Source organism: Bipolaris victoriae, assembly GCF_000527765.1.
Source record: "Bipolaris victoriae FI3 unplaced genomic scaffold scaffold_125, whole genome shotgun sequence".
Classification (NCBI taxonomy): domain Eukaryota; kingdom Fungi; phylum Ascomycota; class Dothideomycetes; order Pleosporales; family Pleosporaceae; genus Bipolaris; species Bipolaris victoriae.
In genome coordinates, this window is record NW_014575267.1 from 46,129 (window position 1) to 65,245 (window position 19,117).

At 50.8% G+C, this 19,117-nt stretch overlaps 11 protein-coding genes across 11 annotated transcripts; 6 read left to right on the forward strand and 5 right to left on the reverse strand.

Annotated features, from left to right (window-relative positions):
• Nucleotides 1-420: 420 nt before the first annotated feature.
• Nucleotides 421-2,641, reverse strand: COCVIDRAFT_19956 (hypothetical protein; the record flags this gene model as incomplete). Its single annotated transcript, XM_014696366.1, has 3 exons — nucleotides 421-1,776; nucleotides 1,825-2,503; nucleotides 2,568-2,641. 3 exons carry the CDS (start codon nucleotides 2,639-2,641, stop codon nucleotides 421-423), a joined length of 2,109 nt encoding a protein of 702 aa, XP_014551852.1.
• A 442-nt stretch (nucleotides 2,642-3,083) lies between these two features.
• COCVIDRAFT_111813 (hypothetical protein) lies at nucleotides 3,084-3,590 on the forward strand (the record flags this gene model as incomplete). Its single annotated transcript, XM_014696382.1, has 2 exons — nucleotides 3,084-3,409; nucleotides 3,470-3,590. 2 exons carry the CDS (start codon nucleotides 3,084-3,086, stop codon nucleotides 3,588-3,590), a joined length of 447 nt encoding a protein of 148 aa, XP_014551868.1.
• A 587-nt stretch (nucleotides 3,591-4,177) lies between these two features.
• Nucleotides 4,178-5,848, reverse strand: COCVIDRAFT_41894 (hypothetical protein; the record flags this gene model as incomplete). Its single annotated transcript, XM_014696383.1, has 2 exons — nucleotides 4,178-5,586; nucleotides 5,644-5,848. 2 exons carry the CDS (start codon nucleotides 5,846-5,848, stop codon nucleotides 4,178-4,180), a joined length of 1,614 nt encoding a protein of 537 aa, XP_014551869.1.
• Nucleotides 5,849-6,356: 508 nt separating this feature from the next.
• COCVIDRAFT_41895 (hypothetical protein) lies at nucleotides 6,357-7,489 on the forward strand (the record flags this gene model as incomplete). The annotated part of the gene is made up of 3 exons (XM_014696384.1): nucleotides 6,357-6,791; nucleotides 6,870-7,158; nucleotides 7,227-7,489. 3 exons carry the CDS (start codon nucleotides 6,357-6,359, stop codon nucleotides 7,487-7,489), a joined length of 987 nt encoding a protein of 328 aa, XP_014551870.1.
• Nucleotides 7,490-7,809: 320 nt separating this feature from the next.
• On the reverse strand, nucleotides 7,810-9,649 carry COCVIDRAFT_111800 (hypothetical protein; the record flags this gene model as incomplete). The annotated part of the gene is made up of 6 exons (XM_014696385.1): nucleotides 7,810-8,086; nucleotides 8,153-8,382; nucleotides 8,444-9,305; nucleotides 9,354-9,422; nucleotides 9,475-9,542; nucleotides 9,593-9,649. 6 exons carry the CDS (start codon nucleotides 9,647-9,649, stop codon nucleotides 7,810-7,812), a joined length of 1,563 nt encoding a protein of 520 aa, XP_014551871.1.
• A 53-nt stretch (nucleotides 9,650-9,702) lies between these two features.
• On the forward strand, nucleotides 9,703-9,921 carry COCVIDRAFT_111757 (hypothetical protein; the record flags this gene model as incomplete). Its single annotated transcript, XM_014696386.1, has 1 exon — nucleotides 9,703-9,921. The coding sequence occupies one exon, from the start codon at nucleotides 9,703-9,705 to the stop codon at nucleotides 9,919-9,921; it is 219 nt and encodes a 72-aa protein (XP_014551872.1).
• A 109-nt stretch (nucleotides 9,922-10,030) lies between these two features.
• Nucleotides 10,031-12,131, forward strand: COCVIDRAFT_19960 (hypothetical protein; the record flags this gene model as incomplete). The annotated part of the gene is made up of 2 exons (XM_014696367.1): nucleotides 10,031-10,048; nucleotides 10,152-12,131. The coding sequence occupies 2 exons, from the start codon at nucleotides 10,031-10,033 to the stop codon at nucleotides 12,129-12,131; spliced, it is 1,998 nt and encodes a 665-aa protein (XP_014551853.1).
• Nucleotides 12,132-12,765: 634 nt separating this feature from the next.
• On the reverse strand, nucleotides 12,766-13,910 carry COCVIDRAFT_111820 (hypothetical protein; the record flags this gene model as incomplete). Its single annotated transcript, XM_014696387.1, has 3 exons — nucleotides 12,766-13,434; nucleotides 13,493-13,813; nucleotides 13,875-13,910. 3 exons carry the CDS (start codon nucleotides 13,908-13,910, stop codon nucleotides 12,766-12,768), a joined length of 1,026 nt encoding a protein of 341 aa, XP_014551873.1.
• Nucleotides 13,911-14,464: 554 nt separating this feature from the next.
• COCVIDRAFT_19962 (hypothetical protein) lies at nucleotides 14,465-15,584 on the forward strand (the record flags this gene model as incomplete). Its single annotated transcript, XM_014696368.1, has 4 exons — nucleotides 14,465-14,509; nucleotides 14,565-14,575; nucleotides 14,627-15,002; nucleotides 15,069-15,584. 4 exons carry the CDS (start codon nucleotides 14,465-14,467, stop codon nucleotides 15,582-15,584), a joined length of 948 nt encoding a protein of 315 aa, XP_014551854.1.
• A 1,012-nt stretch (nucleotides 15,585-16,596) lies between these two features.
• Nucleotides 16,597-17,251, reverse strand: COCVIDRAFT_111799 (hypothetical protein; the record flags this gene model as incomplete). The annotated part of the gene is made up of 3 exons (XM_014696388.1): nucleotides 16,597-16,626; nucleotides 16,706-16,964; nucleotides 17,031-17,251. The coding sequence occupies 3 exons, from the start codon at nucleotides 17,249-17,251 to the stop codon at nucleotides 16,597-16,599; spliced, it is 510 nt and encodes a 169-aa protein (XP_014551874.1).
• Nucleotides 17,252-18,488: 1,237 nt separating this feature from the next.
• Nucleotides 18,489-19,028, forward strand: COCVIDRAFT_30679 (hypothetical protein; the record flags this gene model as incomplete). Its single annotated transcript, XM_014696389.1, has 1 exon — nucleotides 18,489-19,028. The coding sequence occupies one exon, from the start codon at nucleotides 18,489-18,491 to the stop codon at nucleotides 19,026-19,028; it is 540 nt and encodes a 179-aa protein (XP_014551875.1).
• Between the last annotated feature and the right edge of the window lie 89 nt (nucleotides 19,029-19,117).

Here is a 19,117-nt window from a genome sequence, read left to right on the forward strand (position 1 = left end):
AAGTTAGATTTCACGGCCTATCGGTTCCTGATCCTTTACTGGATACCTTTTTTTTTCGTTGTTGTACATATCATTTTCTTTTTTGTCTCCTTGTATTATATCTCTCTTTCTCTCGCTTTTACCCCCTTTTTTCTTTCATTCGCTGCATTTGTGCTGAGCGTCAGAGGCTAGATACACGACTTTGCTACCTTTGTGTCGGGTTGAAAAAAAACTCGATATTCCCTTCATAAGCGGAAAGGGAAAAGGGGAGGGAACTACAGTGTTCATTCCAAAAAAAAATAAGATAAAAAAGTTTCTCAGCTCGACTTCTGAAGTAAACATCATATCATCATCTCGCACCCTTTGAATCGCCCAATTTTTTTTGAAAAGGGCTTTTTTAAAAAAAGAACGAATGGGTATCATTATCAATCCACAACAACCCTACAATTTACTTTCTCTAACCCTCCTCTCCTCCTCCACCGGCAACGCGCCACTCATCCACCCGACCCCTTCCTCCCTTCCATATAACACTCTCTCCCTCCCACCCATCGTACTCCACCAATTCACCGCTACAACACTACGCTCAGGATCCATCTCGCCACTCACGAGTACCTCCCAGAACCGTTTCTTCGCCACCTCGCGCATCTCATCGTCGTGGATCTGATTCAGCAGCTCCGCGCAAAGCGGGAGCCACTCATCCAACAGGGCGATGGGGAGATACGGGAGTGCATCGATGAGGGTAAGTGCGAGGACTGCTTGTTCGGAGAGGGCGGGGGGCGGGGCATCCGAGTCTTGTAGCGCGAGGGCTACGGCGTCAGGGGGAAGTGGGGCCGTAGGCGCATTGAGAGCGCGGTGATAGACGATTTCCAACAGGGTAGCTGGGAGATCGGGGTGCGTTGCTGAGAGGGGGGATGGGGGCGCGGTAACGCGCATGAGGGTCTTGAAGGCGAGGCGGAACTGGCGGGGGGAAAGGTTGTTAGGGAAGACGCGGAAGAGGGCGTCGATGTAGAAGGGAAGGTGTTTTGCGGTTAGGTTTGCGGATTGAGGGGCTGAGAGGACGGCGAGCATGACGCTGTGTGCGGCTTCGAAGATGGGGAGCATGTTGCGGTTTTCAGCTGCAGCGAGGTAGGGGACTGCGGATGCGACGAGGAGGTCTTCGTTGGTGGAGGGGGAGAGAACCAGGGTGAAGTGCTCGGCTGTGTTGAGGAAGTAGAGGTCGAGGATACGGTCCAGGGGATGGCTGGGAATTTGGCCGAGATGTTGGGAGGCGACTGTTTTGAGGAATTTGTCGGCGTGATTAGGATAGGCAGCAAGGATGTCAATGGCGGTGAGGTAGACAAAGGTGTGTTGGGAGAAGGATGTTGGGCCTAGCCGTGATGTAATGAAGTAGAGATGGCGCAGTGTTTGCAAGGCTTGCGCAGCGAGCAATGGGGCAACGGCATCGGCAGCAAGTGCCCTGTCAGCCAGTGTTCGTTTAAAGACGCCACGGAGGATGATGGTCGTGGCAAACAAGGCGGCCTTGAGAAGGTTCCACAGCTGTGGTGTTGTCTTGTGAAGCGCTTCCTCTTCCAGGTTGGCTGCCTCTTCAGCGGCCTCAATATCAGAAAACTTGTTCTGCCGCCATTGCGTAGTGAGAGCACGAGAAAAACTTGCAAGATCATCCATCATGGTCTGGATGATCCAGGGGTTCTTGACGTTCTCTACTGCATGCGCAATCAGACGCGACAGAGGTCCCATTGAGGCTACAAGCGGCCTGTTCATGATGACCTCGACCTGTCTGAAGGAACTCGAGTGTGGCTATGTATGGTCAGCACAAGATCCTCAACTCACTTGCAATAAACTTACACTCCAATCCAGCTTTCCCGACTGAGTCGTCCGCACATCCAGGTCCAAACCGCCAAGAAAGTATGCCGACTGAAACCCTTCATTGGAATAAAACGCCGTTCCAATAAGCACAGGGAGTAGCAGGTCATAATCAAACTGCGTTCTCTCCACATCTCCAATGCATCCGAAGGCATGATTAAGGACCAATGTTATCGTATGGCCTCCCAACCCATCAGCCTCGGAGCGTTCCCTCACTTCAACCAAGGCCAGATTCGTCGCCCGCACCAACGCGCTTTCTACTCTCTTGCGCATAGCGGATGCCCAGTACAAATCCATTCCCTGCTCTTCGAGATTGCCAATGCCAATCAACAGGCCCCCTAGCACAACCAGGTGCTTCCATCGTCGGCTGCGGTCGTCTGCGCCCGCAACCACAGCGCGCACCCATTCATCGAGCGATAGGCCTCCTCCCGTGGGAACCTGGCCAGGCGTAAGTTTAGGCGCTTTGTTAAAGCGCACATCGTTGTGATGATTAATGATTGTCGTGATAGCCGAGTGGAAGACAGAGAGCATGCGCAGGGGCGTGCGAACGCCATCAGGACGGTCCCATAGCGCGGGGGCCGTAAGCAGATGCGAAGTCAAAAGACTTAGGTTGTGTGGGTTCCCGAGAGTAGTAAGCAGCGAAGACGCGGTTCCAAGAAGGCTGCTTTGTAGTCAGTATATGCGCGGGTGCGTTCACATGGGGGGGACTCGAGATGCATGCATACCGCGGCGTGTCCTGCTGATCCGTATATGTCTGGAGCGAGCGCAGCAGCGTCGACAAAAGGCGATCTACGGGCATGATTGGGGATTCGAGGTAGCCCGTGGGAGGCTACGGCAACTGGCGCATTCGAAGGCTTGTTCGGGGCGTCGTCGGAATTGCGATGATGATGGGCTTCGGGTGTTGACTGTTGCGCTCACGCGCGTCGAGCCGAGGTTGCGAGCTCGGGCCCCAGCCGCCGTCAACATTCATTTTACTATGTCCGTAGATCGACGTCACAAGTATGGGGATAGTTAGTTGAACGCATATATTGTAAATAGTTACTGGGCACTACTATGGCTATCAAAACTGCACTACCAGTCACGTGCGCCCAAACGACCCAGAAAGCCATAACCAAACCATGCTGTCGCCCGAATGAGGCGAGTCTAAACCTGAACCCCTACCCACGTCAATTAATTACTTGTTTCGGCCCCTGTTCTCGAAGTCCCCAACATGACTACACCTCGAGCATATCCCACTCAACATGATAGTTAACGAGTTCTTCCCCAGCTTCATCCAGCGCGTCAACTCGGCTGTTCCGCAGGGCTACACCACGCCTCCCTTTCCCTCGCTCTACTGGCCGCTGCCTGTCGGCGCACACCCATCTTTCTACCTCTATCGCCCGGACGACGTCTTGCGCTTCACGGTATACTGGAGCCTACTTCTTGTCGGCGGCATACATCTGGTTGTAGCACTATGGGCGTGCGGTGTACAATGGCGCAACTGGAAACTCATATGGATTGCCGTGCCCTTCTTCACCGTTGTTGGGGGCATTGAAGCGCTGGTCTCGGGCGCGATTGTCGGCGGACTGTGAGTAACCACTCTGTCTTTGAACAAGGCACAGAGAGCGCATGCTGACTGGGGATTTAGTATCGGAGGCGTCTATCAAGCTGGATATTTTGAAATGTCTACCTGGATACCCTTTGTGTGGGCCGTTATCAACACGCTGGTACTCATTCTGTCTTCGTTTGCTATTTACGGTGGTCTCTGATGCGCCGACACGACTGGAGTACGCATAAACGCATCCACACCATCTTATACTGGCAGCTCATAGCGCTGGTCAAGACACGCGACCCTTGCTTGGGTTCGCGGGTGTGTTGAAAGCAACCACGGCGTTTTGATAACATATCGGAAATACATGCGGAATCGCCCAAGAGTAGGCGCAAGATCAGCATTCATCGACACGTCTACAGCCTCCACACGGATTCAGATTCCCGCATGGACCAGAGTCAGTTGCGGAACCAGCCCGGCGAGGCATGCCTACAGGCGCAGGCGTCGACGCAAGAGTGCGCTACATGCACTTTGCCCCAGGCTTATCAAGGACATGAGGGGTTGCGCGAGCTGAAACAGAGAACAGAATGACTGGCCATAGTTCCATCGGGATACCGAGCATACGAACATAGGCTTTGAGGACACATTCCAAGAGCAAGAAGGAAGAGTTTGAATCGTAGATCATATATTATCTCGAATTCATCTTAACTAGACTTACTAAGCTCATGCTTATGTATTCAATTCAACATCATAAGTCAAAAGCTATTCAATAGCTTTTCACATGAACATCCAAACCATACACGCCTTTTATCCCGCATGAATCTTGAATCTCTGCTTCACCTGCTTCCTACACATGGGACACTTTGTCGGACGAGCCGGTATATGTCCATGTCTAACTGGTACTACAACATCCGCGCACCACTGACACATGACCATGTGACCGCACGGTAACACAGCTATATCTGCTAGCTGCTGGTAACACACTTGGCAAGCCAGTACCTTGGTCATTTCCTCCTCAGACTTTGGCGGCGGTCGGTCTGGTTGGTTATCCAACGAGACAAGTGGGGGCGAGGGTGGTCGAGCAGCGCGCATACGAGCGAGTTCCTGTTCGAAATCCAGACGTATATTGTGCATTTCTGCCAGCGGCTGTGTAGTTCCTCCAGCTATACCAGACAACTGGGGACGAATCTGTGACCACCAACCCGTTACTATGGGGTTGGCTGAGCTGGATTCGCCGTTGGGGTTCGCAAATATGGCGCGAATGCGTGCTTCGTCTTCTGCCTGGCTCTGACGGTACGCAACCACGAGCCTCCGCGCTGCTTCTGTGCCTTCTTCGCCGCTGTTCTCGAAATACGCCATGCGTTCGGCAGAGACGTCGATTTCGCCGCTATTGCGCAGCCAGCGGATTTCGGTTACAGCGGCGTCTTCGCCGTCTACGCCTCTTCGCCGCGGGGCATAGCTCCAGACTTCGGTTGCTGGCTCCAGGCTCTCAGAAATGGATTGGGATTCCCGCATTACGCCCCAAAGTAGTTGTTCTTCGATTTCACGGCGATCTTGCGGTGATAAGGTCTCGAGCTGGGGCGCAACCTCTGTTCCCTCTGCTCTTCTCTGTTCGGCCTGGCGATGGCGGTCGTAAGCTCGTGTATACATTTGCGTGAGTGGTGACTCGTAGTCGTCTTGCTCTAACTCCTCGCGCGACCCAAATACACGAGCAAAACGTTCTCGTGCGAGCTGCATTTGTGCTTCCCGTCGTGTCATTGGTCGTGGCGGTTCGGAGGGGTCCTCTTGGATCTGGGGGGTTACCAACGATTCGGGCTCCGTAGGAACAGTTGCATTGACGTTTGGGGTCTCTTCAGCCTCTCGAAGAAGGTCGTCCAACGCGTCCTCTAGACTCTGTTGCGGTTCCTCCGGCCGCTCTTCCTCTGATGACAGTCTTCGCCTCCTCAGCCTATTCTCTGGCCTCAATGCATTGTTCTCCACGCCAGCCCGCAGCTGATCTAATGTTCGGGGTAGGAAACCAGGGCTGACTTCATAAAAAGGTTCTCCAATAACAGCTATGCGTTGCTCTGTACCATCGGGAAGCTTCGCGATGCGATATCCCTGATGAAACTCCCACCATCGCTCTAGGAACTCGGTCTGATCCGGTATCTCGGGTATGCGTGTCTGCGCGATCTCAAGCGGTGGGTCAGTAGCAGCAAGGCGATTGCTCCAGAATTCTAGGTGGGGGTTAGCTGACTATGACATTGGCTTGGATACACTGTCATCGTTCATACCTTTACAGAACCAGCAGTAGCCTTGCCACCTTGTGCCGCGATTTACAAAACCAACTCCATCAATGTACACTCGATATGTTCTTGAATGAACGCGCTCATCGGCACATGCACAGCAATTGGGCGTGGAAGTCAGCCTGCAGCTAGTGGCAAGCTTGTGCGGGCAATGAATGTCGAGGCGTGGGCAATCTGCGGTCAAAGTGCCCATAATGAGTGAGATGAGAGTGTGAAAGAGAAAACAAGGGCGAACTTTACAAGATGATTGAGTAAAGACTGGGGGGTGTTTGGGGGACGACCAAAGGGTAAACAGCTTTGTGACGTTGGGCGGGTGGCGGACGCAGACGCGCAGTTGTCGTCGGCTCGGCTGCTTGCCCTTGGGAACCCTGCATAAACCATGGCGGGGCGACGCGTGGGTCGGTGGGGAAAGTGGAGCGTGCCGTTACCGTGACTCCATGCCTTTGCACATCCCTACCACTTGGCTCAACGGCCCGTCACCGCATTTGTCGAATCCCTGCGATATAGTCAACGTCTTTGTTGGAAGTGAATAAAGCAAAAGTGTGTTTCGGCCGGTTCACCACGCAATTCCAAACACTCGGGGTGCATCAATGAAAATTACTTCCCTGTGTAACGTGACTTGAGGTATAAGAAGTCTCTGGTGCCTTGCACTGGTACTCGATCCTATCCAATACTCCCTCTAGACCTACAACACCACCAAGATGCGCGTGGAAATCCATAACCCAAATGAGAGGCCCTCCACCAGGCCAGCCGCCGCATTGACTCTCAAAGAATTCAACAGCAAAACCTTGGACCCCCCCGTCCCAGTCTACCTCCCCTGGAACCTCACAGCCCAAGAATTCGCACAGATCCTCGACAGCCCCAGCGACAAACCAGCTTTCAAGTTCCCTGCACTGCGGAACTGGCTGCTGGGACTCCTTGGAACTCTGGATGCACAGAAAAATGAATCGCATCCGTTCCATAGGCAGCCGTATCGCTTGGAAGAGCTTACAATCGAGTCTGTAGACTGGTTCGACAAGAAGAATTACACGCGACTTGGATACATGAAGATTCAATCTGAGATTAGGAATGGGTCTGGTGACGGCGATTGGATACCTGGATCTGCGTTCTTGCGAGGTGGAAGTGTGGCTATTCTGGTAAGTTACCCGACCTTTTTCCCTTTCCCATTCCTCTGTTTGCTTTGAGTGATGAGAAGTACTTACAATATACTCCAGGCCATCGTACAACCAACAGACGCCTCAGGGGAAGCCGAGAAACACGTCATCTTAACTGTCCAGCCCCGCCTGGCAGTTTCTAGCCTGGCATTCACCGAGATCCCAGCAGGCATGCTAGATGACTCGGGCTCCTTTACCGGAACAGCAGCACAGGAGCTGAAAGAAGAGGCGCACCTCCATGTCAAGATAGAAGAGTTGTTGGACCTGTCTGAACTTGCTTTGGAACAAGGACAAGCCGAATCCTTGGCCCCAACCGATCAGCTACGAACAGCAATGTATCCCAGCCCTGGTAAGAACAATTATATCCCCATCTCCAAGAATATTTAAGCTGACGATAGTTCTTTTCTTACTACAAAGGTGGATGCGACGAGTTTATGAAACTCTACTTATACCAGAAGCGTTTGTCACGTGCACACATGGAGTGGCTCAAGGACAGGGCGACTGGACTGGAGAATGAAGGTGAGAGGATAAGGCTGAAATTGGTTCCTCTAGAGAACTTTTGGAGAGAGGCTGCGCGCGATGGTAAAGCGCTTTCTGCGTTGGCGCTGTATGAGAATCTTCAGCGGCGGGGCAAGATTCCGGATATGCCAAAGGAGCCGGCGGAGGAGCCTAAGATATAATCTTGTAGTTCCAAAGCAAGGGTTGAGATTTGGGGGATAAGAATTTACTCAATCACTTCGAAGATATCATAGCTGAGAATATATACGTAACCAATCGTGTTTGTGTCCGTTGATGCACATTGAATTTTCCTCATTTCTGGACCTGATATCCCAAGCATGGCAAATAAGCAGCCCAATTATGTATCCTAGTTGATAATAATACAATGTTTTTATAAACAACAACCAGCAAAACCACCTGCCGTATTGGAATCAAGAAAACAAAACCGGACTCCGCTATTACCAGAAATATCAAAAACAAAGAACGGCCACTCCCCCAACCTCTAAATCCTCACTCCCCCATGCTGTAACTTATCTGACCAATCCGGCTGATACTTTTTCTTCATGTGCTGCATCAAATCCACCAACGACGCTGACAAGGCCGCAGAACTCGGCCACTTCCACGACGAAAGCTCAAGCACCAGTAGCGCATTCGAGTAGAGCTGAATCAGGTTGCCCCCGAATATCGATGGCATGCTTTGGATCAGCACTGCGCCAGCGCGGTAGACCCAGTGCGGCGTCAAGCAAAGGTGGACACTGCCGCAGCTTACTACTGCTTCTCTGTGTTGACATCAGCAAGGAAAGGGGGAATGAGGTGTAGGTGGGAGAAGGGAAGGGAGGACGTACAAAACGTGCCATGCGCTTCCCCAGCAGGGGTTCAGCAAGAGATGCGTTATGTGCAGTGTGATGCGCAGGAGAGGTACCAACTCATCTTTCTCATCAAAAAGCGGGAGTAACTTTTTCACCTTTTCCTTGGCTGCGAGATCGCCTCTTCGAAACCGGTTCTGCATGCGGAAAAGGGAGCAGAGATATTCGGCGGGCTTGTTCTTGTCGAAGCAAAGTTCGGTTTCCTGTGGCTAATGTGAGTAATGTGGGGGGGAAGGCAGTCGAGAGTTAGGATGGATGGGCTAGACATACAGGTTCGGGGAATAGAGCGGGGCGGTCGAGGGTTGAGGCAAGTTGGTTTTCAAGACAGTAGATTGTCATGTGCATGGCTTGTAGCATTTTCACATCGTTGGGTTCAAGTTCCTGTAGGGCGCGCTTGGATTCGAGGTCGAATGCTAGACGTCCAGCGAGAGCGACCTGCTGCCCGCTATTTCCCGTCAATGGGTCAAATGAGCTGTTGAAGGCGAGGAGCAAAATGCAGCGTATTGTGTCAATGTTAGGTTCCAGAGTTGCTAATTCCAGGTGCTCCATGGCGTCAGCAAAGTATTGAGTGGCCAGCGAACGATATTTGATTGAGTTGGCTTGGTGATAGGGAAGCCTGCTTGAAAGGTAACTGCTTTGGCTATTTGGCTGTCTTTTGCCGTTATTAGGAACAAGGTAGCATGCAATTGAATACATCATGTACAGCGAGAATAGCTCTATCGAATTGAGATTGGTGGGTAGTTCGGGCTGGAGGTAGCGCAGTGAAGGGTCCAGAATAGGATAGAGAGGCTGCACAACCTCAAGGTACAACTGCTTGAGCTCATTTTGCCTTTCGGGAGAGTCCTTGTTCATGCATTGCCAGTCGTCAAGTTCGTCGTCGGCCGGCTCGCTGCGTATGTTGTGTGCTTCGTACAACCTGGGCGACTTGACTAGGCATGCCTCTGCACCTAGATAGCGATAGCTGTTCTTAACCTCTGCAAAATGGTGCTCGTACTGCGTAACATCTTGTGCAAAGGCGTCGGGCTTGACATTCACACCGAATGCGCTGCTAATGCCAGGGCCAATCGAGGCTGTCGGAGAGGGAAGCTCGCTGGATAATCGGCGCACACGATCCACCAGCCCACTGATATAACTGGGGATTCGGTTAGCCGGAGTCGGGAAGATGTGCACGCACGTTTACCTTCGTGGCAGCAATTCGTTGCGTCCGTGGTCGTAGAACATGCACTCGACTCCGGCTTTTGTGCATTGCCTGTGACGGTGAGCGAAAGAGGCGCATTAGGTAGGACGGCGAAACAGTGTACCTGCACTTTGGCAAGAGTGTATCACAGCCGCGGCGACACTCTCGGCACCTCTTGCATGCGGGCAGACTCTGGGGAAGTTGAGTGCAGGATCCTTAAATGCGGAGGCGTCTGGGGTTACCTGAATCAGCGCCTCCAGATCGAGTGCTGGGGGACTGGCGCTGGCCGTGGCTGCCATGAGGGCCAATATGTACGAGGTCTGTAGGAGAGAAGTCCGATGGCTAGCAGCACATGGTGTTCGAGCTGGGATTCATTGCACCCAGCCCTGTCGCCAGAAGGGAAGATCTGGAACGCAAATCGCATGCTTGGGGGGAGGGGGGCCTAGCGAGGAGGGTTAGTGTTAGCGAGCAAGAGGTGCATCTGGTAAGCCTGGCCCAAACCGGCAGTGATCGATGGGGAGCTACATCATCCCGCTTGCCCTCAGCTCAGGTGGCTAGCATCTTGTCCTAGGACCACGAAGACCAACATGATAAACTGTCGACTCCTTTTCCTCTTTTTCCCAGCGCAATGAAACCCACGTCCTCGTGGTACAGACGTCTACCGCTCGTTCTCGACTACCATGCAGAGCCGTACAAAGGTCCGTCGCCGTGTACTGGCGTGTGCCCGCTGCCGTAAACGCAAGCTATCAGTAAACGCGACCCTTCTCCTGACACTTGTGCCTATTCACTAACAGCGGTTAGTGTGACGGCAAAGTACCCGCCTGTTCGCGCTGCGTCGGCGCGGGAGTACAGTGTGTCGGATTCGACTCGTCGACCCAGCAGGAGGCTCCGCGATCCATTGCCGATTTCTTGGAAGCCCACATTGCCAGGCTGGAGAACCCCAGTGCTCAATCAAATGCCACCTCCTTGGCCCATCCCACTGCTGCCATGCCCTCGCCTGCAGACTCTAATTTCTCTGACGCAAAGACCACGCAGTGGCGCTCAGACAAATGTGCTTTTGCTGACACCCTAGTCAACCAAGTTATGGAAGACATCACGCCGTCATTTCTCGGCGTCTGCAAGGCCCGACCCTTCCTGCAATGCGTCGTCAAGGGTACGCGGCTACCGTCCAAGAAGGGCCCTGTCCTGTCCAATGATCTCAACGAGAACCACCCAAGATCCATACTGAACCCGCAACAAACCAAAGGCCTTTTCTATGATCTCATGCCAGATGAGGTTGGTGCAAATAAACTTTTGCGGAATTATCTCGATCGCGTCATTACGCAGTACCCTATTTACCATCGCAACGATGTCACCAAAGCCTTCAAATCCGTCTACCACAAGAGTTCTCCAGCCTCAGACGCAGGCGAGCACTCATTTCGTAACCGCTACATAGTCTGCATAATAATGGCCATATCCCTGACCACTAGTGCACGGAATAATGTACGCAAAGCAAACGACCTCGCCTATCAGCTTGTTCGGCACGCCATGCAGTGGATCCCTGAAGTTGCGACCAACGACATTCCCGGACTGCAAGCCATTCTGCTTTTGTCTCAATACATTTTCTTGAATCCCAAGATGGCAGACTTGTGGCTTCTGACAGGCCTGATTAGCCAAGCAGTCATTGACCTTGGTCTTCATCAGGAACTACCAAATGACCCCAAGATCACTGCTTATGAGCGTGACATGCGACGTCGGATATTCTGGTGTGCATGGGAAATGGAGGTTGGCGTATGCTGCATCTTTCTACGGCCCGCAAGTTTGCCTATCAGACAGATCGAAGTCACCTTTCCGTTGGAACTAGACGACACGGCCATTACTCAAACTAGCATATTGCCTACTGGGCGCATATCGAAATTCACCCAACGCATCATTTGCCGGTTTCGCTTGATTGAAGCAGAAATCATTTCGGTTTTGTGGCACGGCGATCCTTTTTCTGATGAATTCACGTCACTGGAGCAGTGGATTCAGCAATGTGTCGAGAACATAACGAATTGGCAAAAAGAAATATACGCCGCCGCCAACGCCAACACAGACCAAAGCCTAAATGCACGGTGGACTGAGATGTGCTTGTACTCGGACATTGCAAGCCCATACATTTTGTCACTGTTGAATCGCACCTCACGCCGAATACCCAACCCGAGCAAGGAGCAAATGATGATTGCATTAGTCAATGCCGTCAAGGTTGCCGACGGCTACTTTCAACAATCCGAAGCAGAAGCCGGCAAGATCAAATACGTGTTCCACCCATGTCATCATGTGTTCAATTGCGCCCTCATATTCCTCCAAGGCCTGCAGCGTTGCAAAAGAGACATAGCATATCACTATTCATGGCAGCAAGTGCAAGATTGGATGCACGTCTTTTCCAAATGCTTCTTATCCATCTCTGAACGATGGTCGGCTGCGAGGAGATGCTATGAAGAATACGAACGATTGCTGTTACCAGTCAAAACCGAGTACCTGGAGTATCTGGAACAGAAGGCCAGTCTTCATCCACCTTCATTTCATAAAGCTAGATCGGACACGAGTAGTGTGGGTGAATACCAGATGCCGCCTTCTGGGCTTACTGAAGTCGACGAGGCTTATCAGTTTTGGACGATTTTTAACCCTACTACTTCGACGGTCGATGGCACGGATCCGATTGGACCTTATCCATATGTTAATCTACCACCCCAGGACTGGAATGAGGAGTTTTCTTTGAATGTGAACGACAATGCGGATATGATATTGGAGGTATCATGATGACCCGGCGACTTTCAGTCATTTCTTCGTACGTCATAGATTTTCGGGTTTCTGGATCCATGACCTTGTCATTTCACGACAGAATGCTGCTTGTTCAGTGTCAGTAATACTGGGACGTCTCGATATAGCCACTATGATACCACCGGAGACCTCGTAAATGGATGTTTGTGAAAAAAGGCTTCTTCTATACACGGAGTATTGTTCGCCCAACTGCTGGTGTAAGCCTTGGGGAATAATCACACACGTTGCCCATCTTCCACCCCCTGAGCCTTACCTCGTGGCTCGATTTCCACCACGTCAGATTCTTAGCATACTGCTACTGCCATTAGCGGCACAAATCACCCGGCAATTAAATAGGCCTTGGCTTCCCAATCGCAAAATCCCCGCCTAGCACTGTTTTACGGGATACAGTCTAGTGTACGCTTCGAAGTATTTGCAGGGAAACCTAGATATTAAAGGCTAAAAGGCGGTATTTCCCCAAGGGAGAACATAGTACAGTATTGCTAGCCGATGTAATACAAGAAATCTTCGTCGCAATATTTCACAAGGTCATGATTGCAGGACGTTATGTGCAACGTGAAGCTTGCATCTCCTTTTCAGAATGACGCAAGATATGTAATATCTACTTCCTACGTCAAAGTTCCAGATTGATCGTTTCCTCTACCTCTGTTGGTCTACCCATCCTCACGGTCGCCTTTCTATTATTCAAATCCATTACAATATTGAAAAGCGTTCCACTTCCAGTCTCCTCTGTCTCAGTCCTGCATATTGAACCTGGTGCGTTTTGTTCATCTTCAAACAGCTGACCTACTTGTTCCCAGCTGGGGTTTTTACCCAAAGCCGCAGCATTTTCAGTCATGGTTTGAAAACGAGTCAACGAATCTTTTAGCCACACTGTATCGGTTTCGCCGGGGTGTTCGAGAAGGAGATGGTTCGTATGAACGATTTTCCCAGTGGAGTCTGGCGATAAGCGAGCGAATGTACTTTTGGTAAACTCCAGGCCCACAGCTGTCGTTGCATCGGCTATGAGGATATGGGCCGAAGATGCCATTCCGAAACTTTCTAGAGCCTGGACTGCTTCGCCCGCGGATCTGCTCTCTAAAGCCATTCGTAGGCCGAAGTGAGCGGGCATTCGAGTTGAATTTACACCGTATACTTTTATCGCGTTGAACAAAGTACCCACACCGGAGCTGTTGAAGCCGATCTTTCCAATGATGCCTGCCTCGGTGACCTGGACTATTGTGGGCTTATTGGGCTGAGTTATCTTGGTGATAATGAGGTTTTGCTTCTGCTCCGTCATCCACTTTCTTATGTCAGCACTTCTATCTTGGTTCGTATTCTTTCCAGAATAGGATACTCACATCCCAGTTTTGCGCCAGCCATGCGTGGTCATTGGTATGCCATGAGAGCGATGTGCATCCATCGCTGAATAGCCCAAAGTTGATTTCCGTCCGAACATTCAACGCCACAATGTCTAATAAATCGCGTCCGGAGCCATCAGCAATGCCCTGCATCTCTTGGTGAAACATTGGCCATTGCTCTTTAGCTCGCTGCTCAAACACTAAAGTGTGCTCAAGCACCTGCGGCCATCTTTGCTTGCAATTCTTCAGAAACAAGCATGCATAAAACTCAATGCTCCGATTGATCTGTAGCTTAGCAGCTTGGCCATGCTGGTAGCCAATCTATGCAGATGTATTAGCAAGGACAGGAGGTTGCAGAGACAAAAATGACGTCACAACTCACTTGGTACGGCGTTCCTTCACACTCGACGAACAACATGGCGTGAAAATCAGCCCAGAACTCCTAGGATAGAAGCAAATCAACGCAGCAGTCTGCACAATCGTACATGAACATGGGGCTGTCAGAGCCATTTACGTCAACTTCAATGCGGGCGCCGCTCTCGGCAATGCTGCCTTTGCCCCGCCTTTTGCGCGCTCAATTCCGTCTTACTTATCGCCTGCGACTATCACGCCTTACCTTCGCTTATCTGGGTATGAATCTACAGTTATTCCCACGTAATGTGCTGCACCAAGACGAATTGGGTTCCTGGGCCGCTGCAAGCTAGTTTTACGTACATGCAGTATAGTAGTAGTATCCACTTTTCATGACGAGTCCGTAGCATATATGTGGCTCTACAGAACACACGCTATGGAACAGAAGTGGCAGGGTAACGCCAATTGACCGGTATGTCGGTGTGTCATGCTTGTTGCTATGCCACCGGCTACAGCGGTTGAAGTGCCTTGGGAAAATGATAAGAAGGACATGTAGCCCAGGAATAGCTTGCTGCTACAAGGTCCCATTGTAAATCCAATATAGACATTCATCTCGTCAATATGCCGAAACGCGTTCTGTGCTCATATGGTATCGATATTGATGCAGTTAGTGACAAGTATGGAATTCTCCAGGACACGGCTGACTACCCGCCCATGCTAGGTAAGCGGATGGTACGTTCACTTCAGATGATACCTTGTCTCTTTGACTAAAATCACTCCAAGGCTGAATACCAAAAACGGAGACCCAGCCAATCCAACCGATGTATCCCGCGGCGTCTTTGGTGCAACCGTAGGCATCGACCGCCTACTCAAGCTTCTAGACAAGTACCAGATCAAAGCCACCTGGTTCACACCCGCGCACACGGCAGAATCTTTCCCAGAGCAGATCCGCAAGATAATCGACAAAGGCCATGAAATAGGCCTTCACGGCTACACTCACGAATTCGTCTCAACACTCAGCGAGCAACAGCAACGAGACGTACTGGCAAAAAGCATCCAAGTCCTAACCGACATGGTAGGCAAAAAGCCTCGCGGCTGGACAGCCCCAGCCTGGAGCACCAGCAAAGAAACCGTAGCCCTCCTCGAGGAATTCGGCATTGTACGTTTCCCCCCCCCAACCCCTCCCAAACAAAACATATCTCCAACTTACTAACGGGAATGATAGGAATACGACCACTCCTTCATGCACCACGACTCACAACCCTACTACCTCCCCTCCCCGCACCTAACCACGCACACCAGCACCAACACCTCACAACCTGCCTCCCACTGGATGACCCCCATGACCCCCTTAATCCCCTCCTCCATTGTCGAAATCCCCGCAAACTGGCATCTAGACGACTGGCCGCCCTTCCAACTCTCGCTCTCGCAACCCAGCACGCACGGCTACGTCGACACCGCCACCATTGAGCGGTTGTGGAAAGAGCAGTTTGAGTATTTATATCGCGAGTGTAATGAGGGAGAGTGTTTTGTCTTTCCGATTAGTATTCATCCGCAGGTGAGTGGGAAGCCGCAGGTGCTGCTGTTGCATGAGCGGTTTATTGAGTGGGTTAATGGGCATGAGGGGGTCGAGTGGGTTACTATGGCGCAGATCGTGGATGAGTTTAAAGAGGGGAGGGTGGGGGGTGCGAGGGTGAGGGGTGGGGTTGGGAGTAGCGGTAGGGTTAGGGCGAAGTTGTGAGGGTGCCGAGATGGCGCGCCGTGGGAGGCGTTGAGGACTCCGATGATTGTCGGGGGAGGGACGTGGACGTTCTTTTCTTATTTGCTTTTTTCTTCCCGTCCTTTTTGCGGGGAAGGGCTAGGGGCGGTGCGATGCATGGAGTTATATGTGCCGCTTTCCTGCATAAGTACCGGGTATGCATGGTTGCTCCGCTTTGATGCAGCATGTGCGTGGGTCGCGGAGAAGAGCGCAGTGTGGGTTGCGGTGAAGTGCGATGGTAGCGCTTATTCAGCTCAAGAGTGGGGTTGGTAAGATTGGTATATACTGAGTGGTATTCCAATGATAAATTTGGTTATTCCTTGGTCCGTGGATCTATGCTGTTGTCGTTCCGAGTTGATGCTGGACGAGGTGTAGATTCACAGCTCTTTTTTTATATTGTTCTATTACCAGGTTGTTTCACTTGTCCTACCTATTGCTGTCTTTTCTCGGAGAAGAAGTAAAGCCTGAAGACGAAGCAGCAATATGACTCCTGATGTGCGGCTCCGATTGACCTTCTAACTTTGTGAAGCATCACTGTAATAGCAAAGGTGTTCTACAACCCCCATTTTCCCTTGTTTCGCCGAATTGGAATGTCTTTGGGATTACTTTAAAGCCGACTATAATCAGTTGAGCCGGAAGCGAGGAGAGGATACGTTATTGAAACGATGTCGACATGGAACTCTTAATATGCTGACATTCTTCAATCGTTAAACGACCCCGCATCTGCTTAGCAACAATACTCTGTCTCGAAGCCATGTCATCTTCCAACTAACAATTAACACATTACAGTCCAAACATTCTTACATACACTTCAAAGCCCCTCTACCAACCCAACCATCCACTCTTTTCATCCATAACAATCTCCACCCAACCTCACAGACAATAAGGACCAATAGAACTCCTCGGGTCATTATAGCAAGTCAGATTACAGCACTTACCCGGGTCCCCCAAATCGCAGGGTTGGCCCGGCGCATCACATACGGGTGGTCGACTCTCAACGCACGCAGTTGCGGTCGTAGTGACACTAACCGTCTAATTCACCGTCAGCACCTACTCTCTCATATGTCCTTTTCTTCTTCAAGGAAAGATCAAAGAAAACTTACCGGTACAGGTGCAAAAGTCGTAACAGTAGTAACGATAGGAGTAGGAGGAGTCTTTGGCTTCAAGCAGAGACAGCGACACGCATCTGCGATTTTTGCAGCAGGGAAACGCGCGAGTTGGGCAGGGATATTTGCGCGCTTGTCGAGCTTGACACGGCTTCCTTGGTCGAAGTATTCGATTTCAAAGTGCTGGGATGCGGCGCGTTTTTGCTGGCCGCATTGGGTCCTTGTTACTGTGACTACTTCGGTACTAGTGGTTATCCTGGGAGATTGTCAGTGATCGTTGTGAATCAAGTGTGTATATGCGTTGGTTCCCAAGTAGACTTACACGGGGGTAGGTGTGATAGTCGATGTTACGGTGGTTGTTTTGGGTGGGTTGATATATTCGCGGCAAAAATTTGTGCCTGGTACGCCGAGTTTCTTCAGAGCGTTGAGGATTTCATTGTTTTTTGTGCAAATAGCGGATTGCTGGGCTGCTGCTGTTGGTTCGGGGACAGCGACTCCGAGTACGCTGGTTGCGGCTATGAGGATGAGTTTGAGGGCGAGCATGATGGAGGTCTTCTAGGTGGGCTTGGAGAGGACTGCTTGTTCGCTATGCCTATGGCCGAGCTCATTATATATATCATATTGTCAAGTGGTGCAAATTACATGCGATTCAGGGAGCTTAGCTAAGGGGTATATGGTGTCGAGCTTGCCCATATTGTTGTGGCGCTTCTTGTCGTGACATGCTGGTTTTCTAGTGAGATCTTCAAGATTCGTTAGCGTGCAGCCTCGCGAACCCGTTGGGTAAGTGGGCAAGTCGTAGTGCAATACAAGTACATACTTTGAGGTCAATATCAGATTAGTATATGCTATTTCTCGGTTAGTACCATAGGAAATATAAAACACGATGGCGCTTTAGCCCCTGAAAGGGAAATTCTATTCGCCTGTTTGTGCTCAATCCGGCCAGTAGACATTCGGGCTAGCCGATGTGGCGCAATAATCGACGAGTCTCGCCAGTTATCAGGGGGTTGCCAACTACCCATCAGATGTAGACTTGCTCATTATGGAAGGGCGAACAACTGAAATAGTGCTTGTAGCTTCAAAAGAAACAGAATGATAGCGCAGAGTTTTTATTGTCTTGCAGTTCTGCACTTGCGAAAGAAAACCGATAGCGATGATTCCAACTTGGGTCATAGGAAAGTTTCCGTCTACGCTTATTCTGGAGTTTAAATCTACAGTACCTGTGAGATGACACTCTTGGCGTTCAATAGTCGTCATGAGCCCAAAGGTTAGTGGAAAAGGTGGCGCACGCGGACCAGATCACTTCCATCGATTCCTTTATTACCGACACGCTGCACTCCATTGAGCACGGACAGCCGCAGCATAGTAACAGATATTGATGGGGATATGGTTCAAAATCCACTGTGGGGTTAAATTTGCTGAGAAGTAGAGGAGGTAGGGACCGCTACGAATTTCGCGCCAACAATAGACAGATTATATCGTATGTGAGGATTTAGCCAATCTATTGCCTTTTCAATTAAACAGCATCAGCACGTGAAAGGACTTTGCTAACTTCTTAGCTCACCGCTAAGAGACATGGGAAGTATTCCGGGACTTGCAACGCTTATCTTGCATGAAAGTCATGTATTTCCTAAATAGTCATCCGATGCACGGACCGCACCCCGAGAACCAATCATCCAATATTCCAAGGTAGTAGTAATCAGTCCCGCTCTGCATACATACTACATACACTACAAACATACATACATCAACTAACCCCATAACTCAACCAACATACACAAGAATGGATGACACGCCACCATCCGTCAAGAAGACAAAACTACAATGGCGCACCCTCACCCCAGCCCTTCTCCCCCACCTCTCCCACATAGCGGCAACAATCCACCCCGGCCTCGCTGAACGCGACGCCGTCTTCCTCGAACGCATAACTCTGTTTCCAACAGGTTGTCTTGGATTATTCGACGACGAAGAGTCCAACACACTATATGGCTATTTAATTTCACATCCGATCCGGCACCAGGAACCGCCTGAGCTGGATTCGCTGCTTGGAGAAATAGCAAAAGATGCGGATCAGTATTATATTCATGATTTGGCTATTTTGCCTGAAGCTAGGGGGTCTGGTCTCGCGCAAAGGGGGGTTGAAAAGGTACTGGGTACGGCGGCTCAGGCGTACAAGACAAGTTGTTTGGCATCTGTATATGGGACGACGGCATTTTGGGGGAAGTTTGGGTTTGAGAAGCCAGAGGTGGTTAGTGCAAGGTTGGGTGAGAAGTTGCTTGGTTATGGGGATGAGGCTGTGTATCTTGAACGAAAGAATGGGTGAGAGTGTAGTAGCGGCATTACAAGTACGAATTATGCATACCACATACCCGATGCGGCGATTACGTCATTGTGGCTTGAAGCAAAAACAAT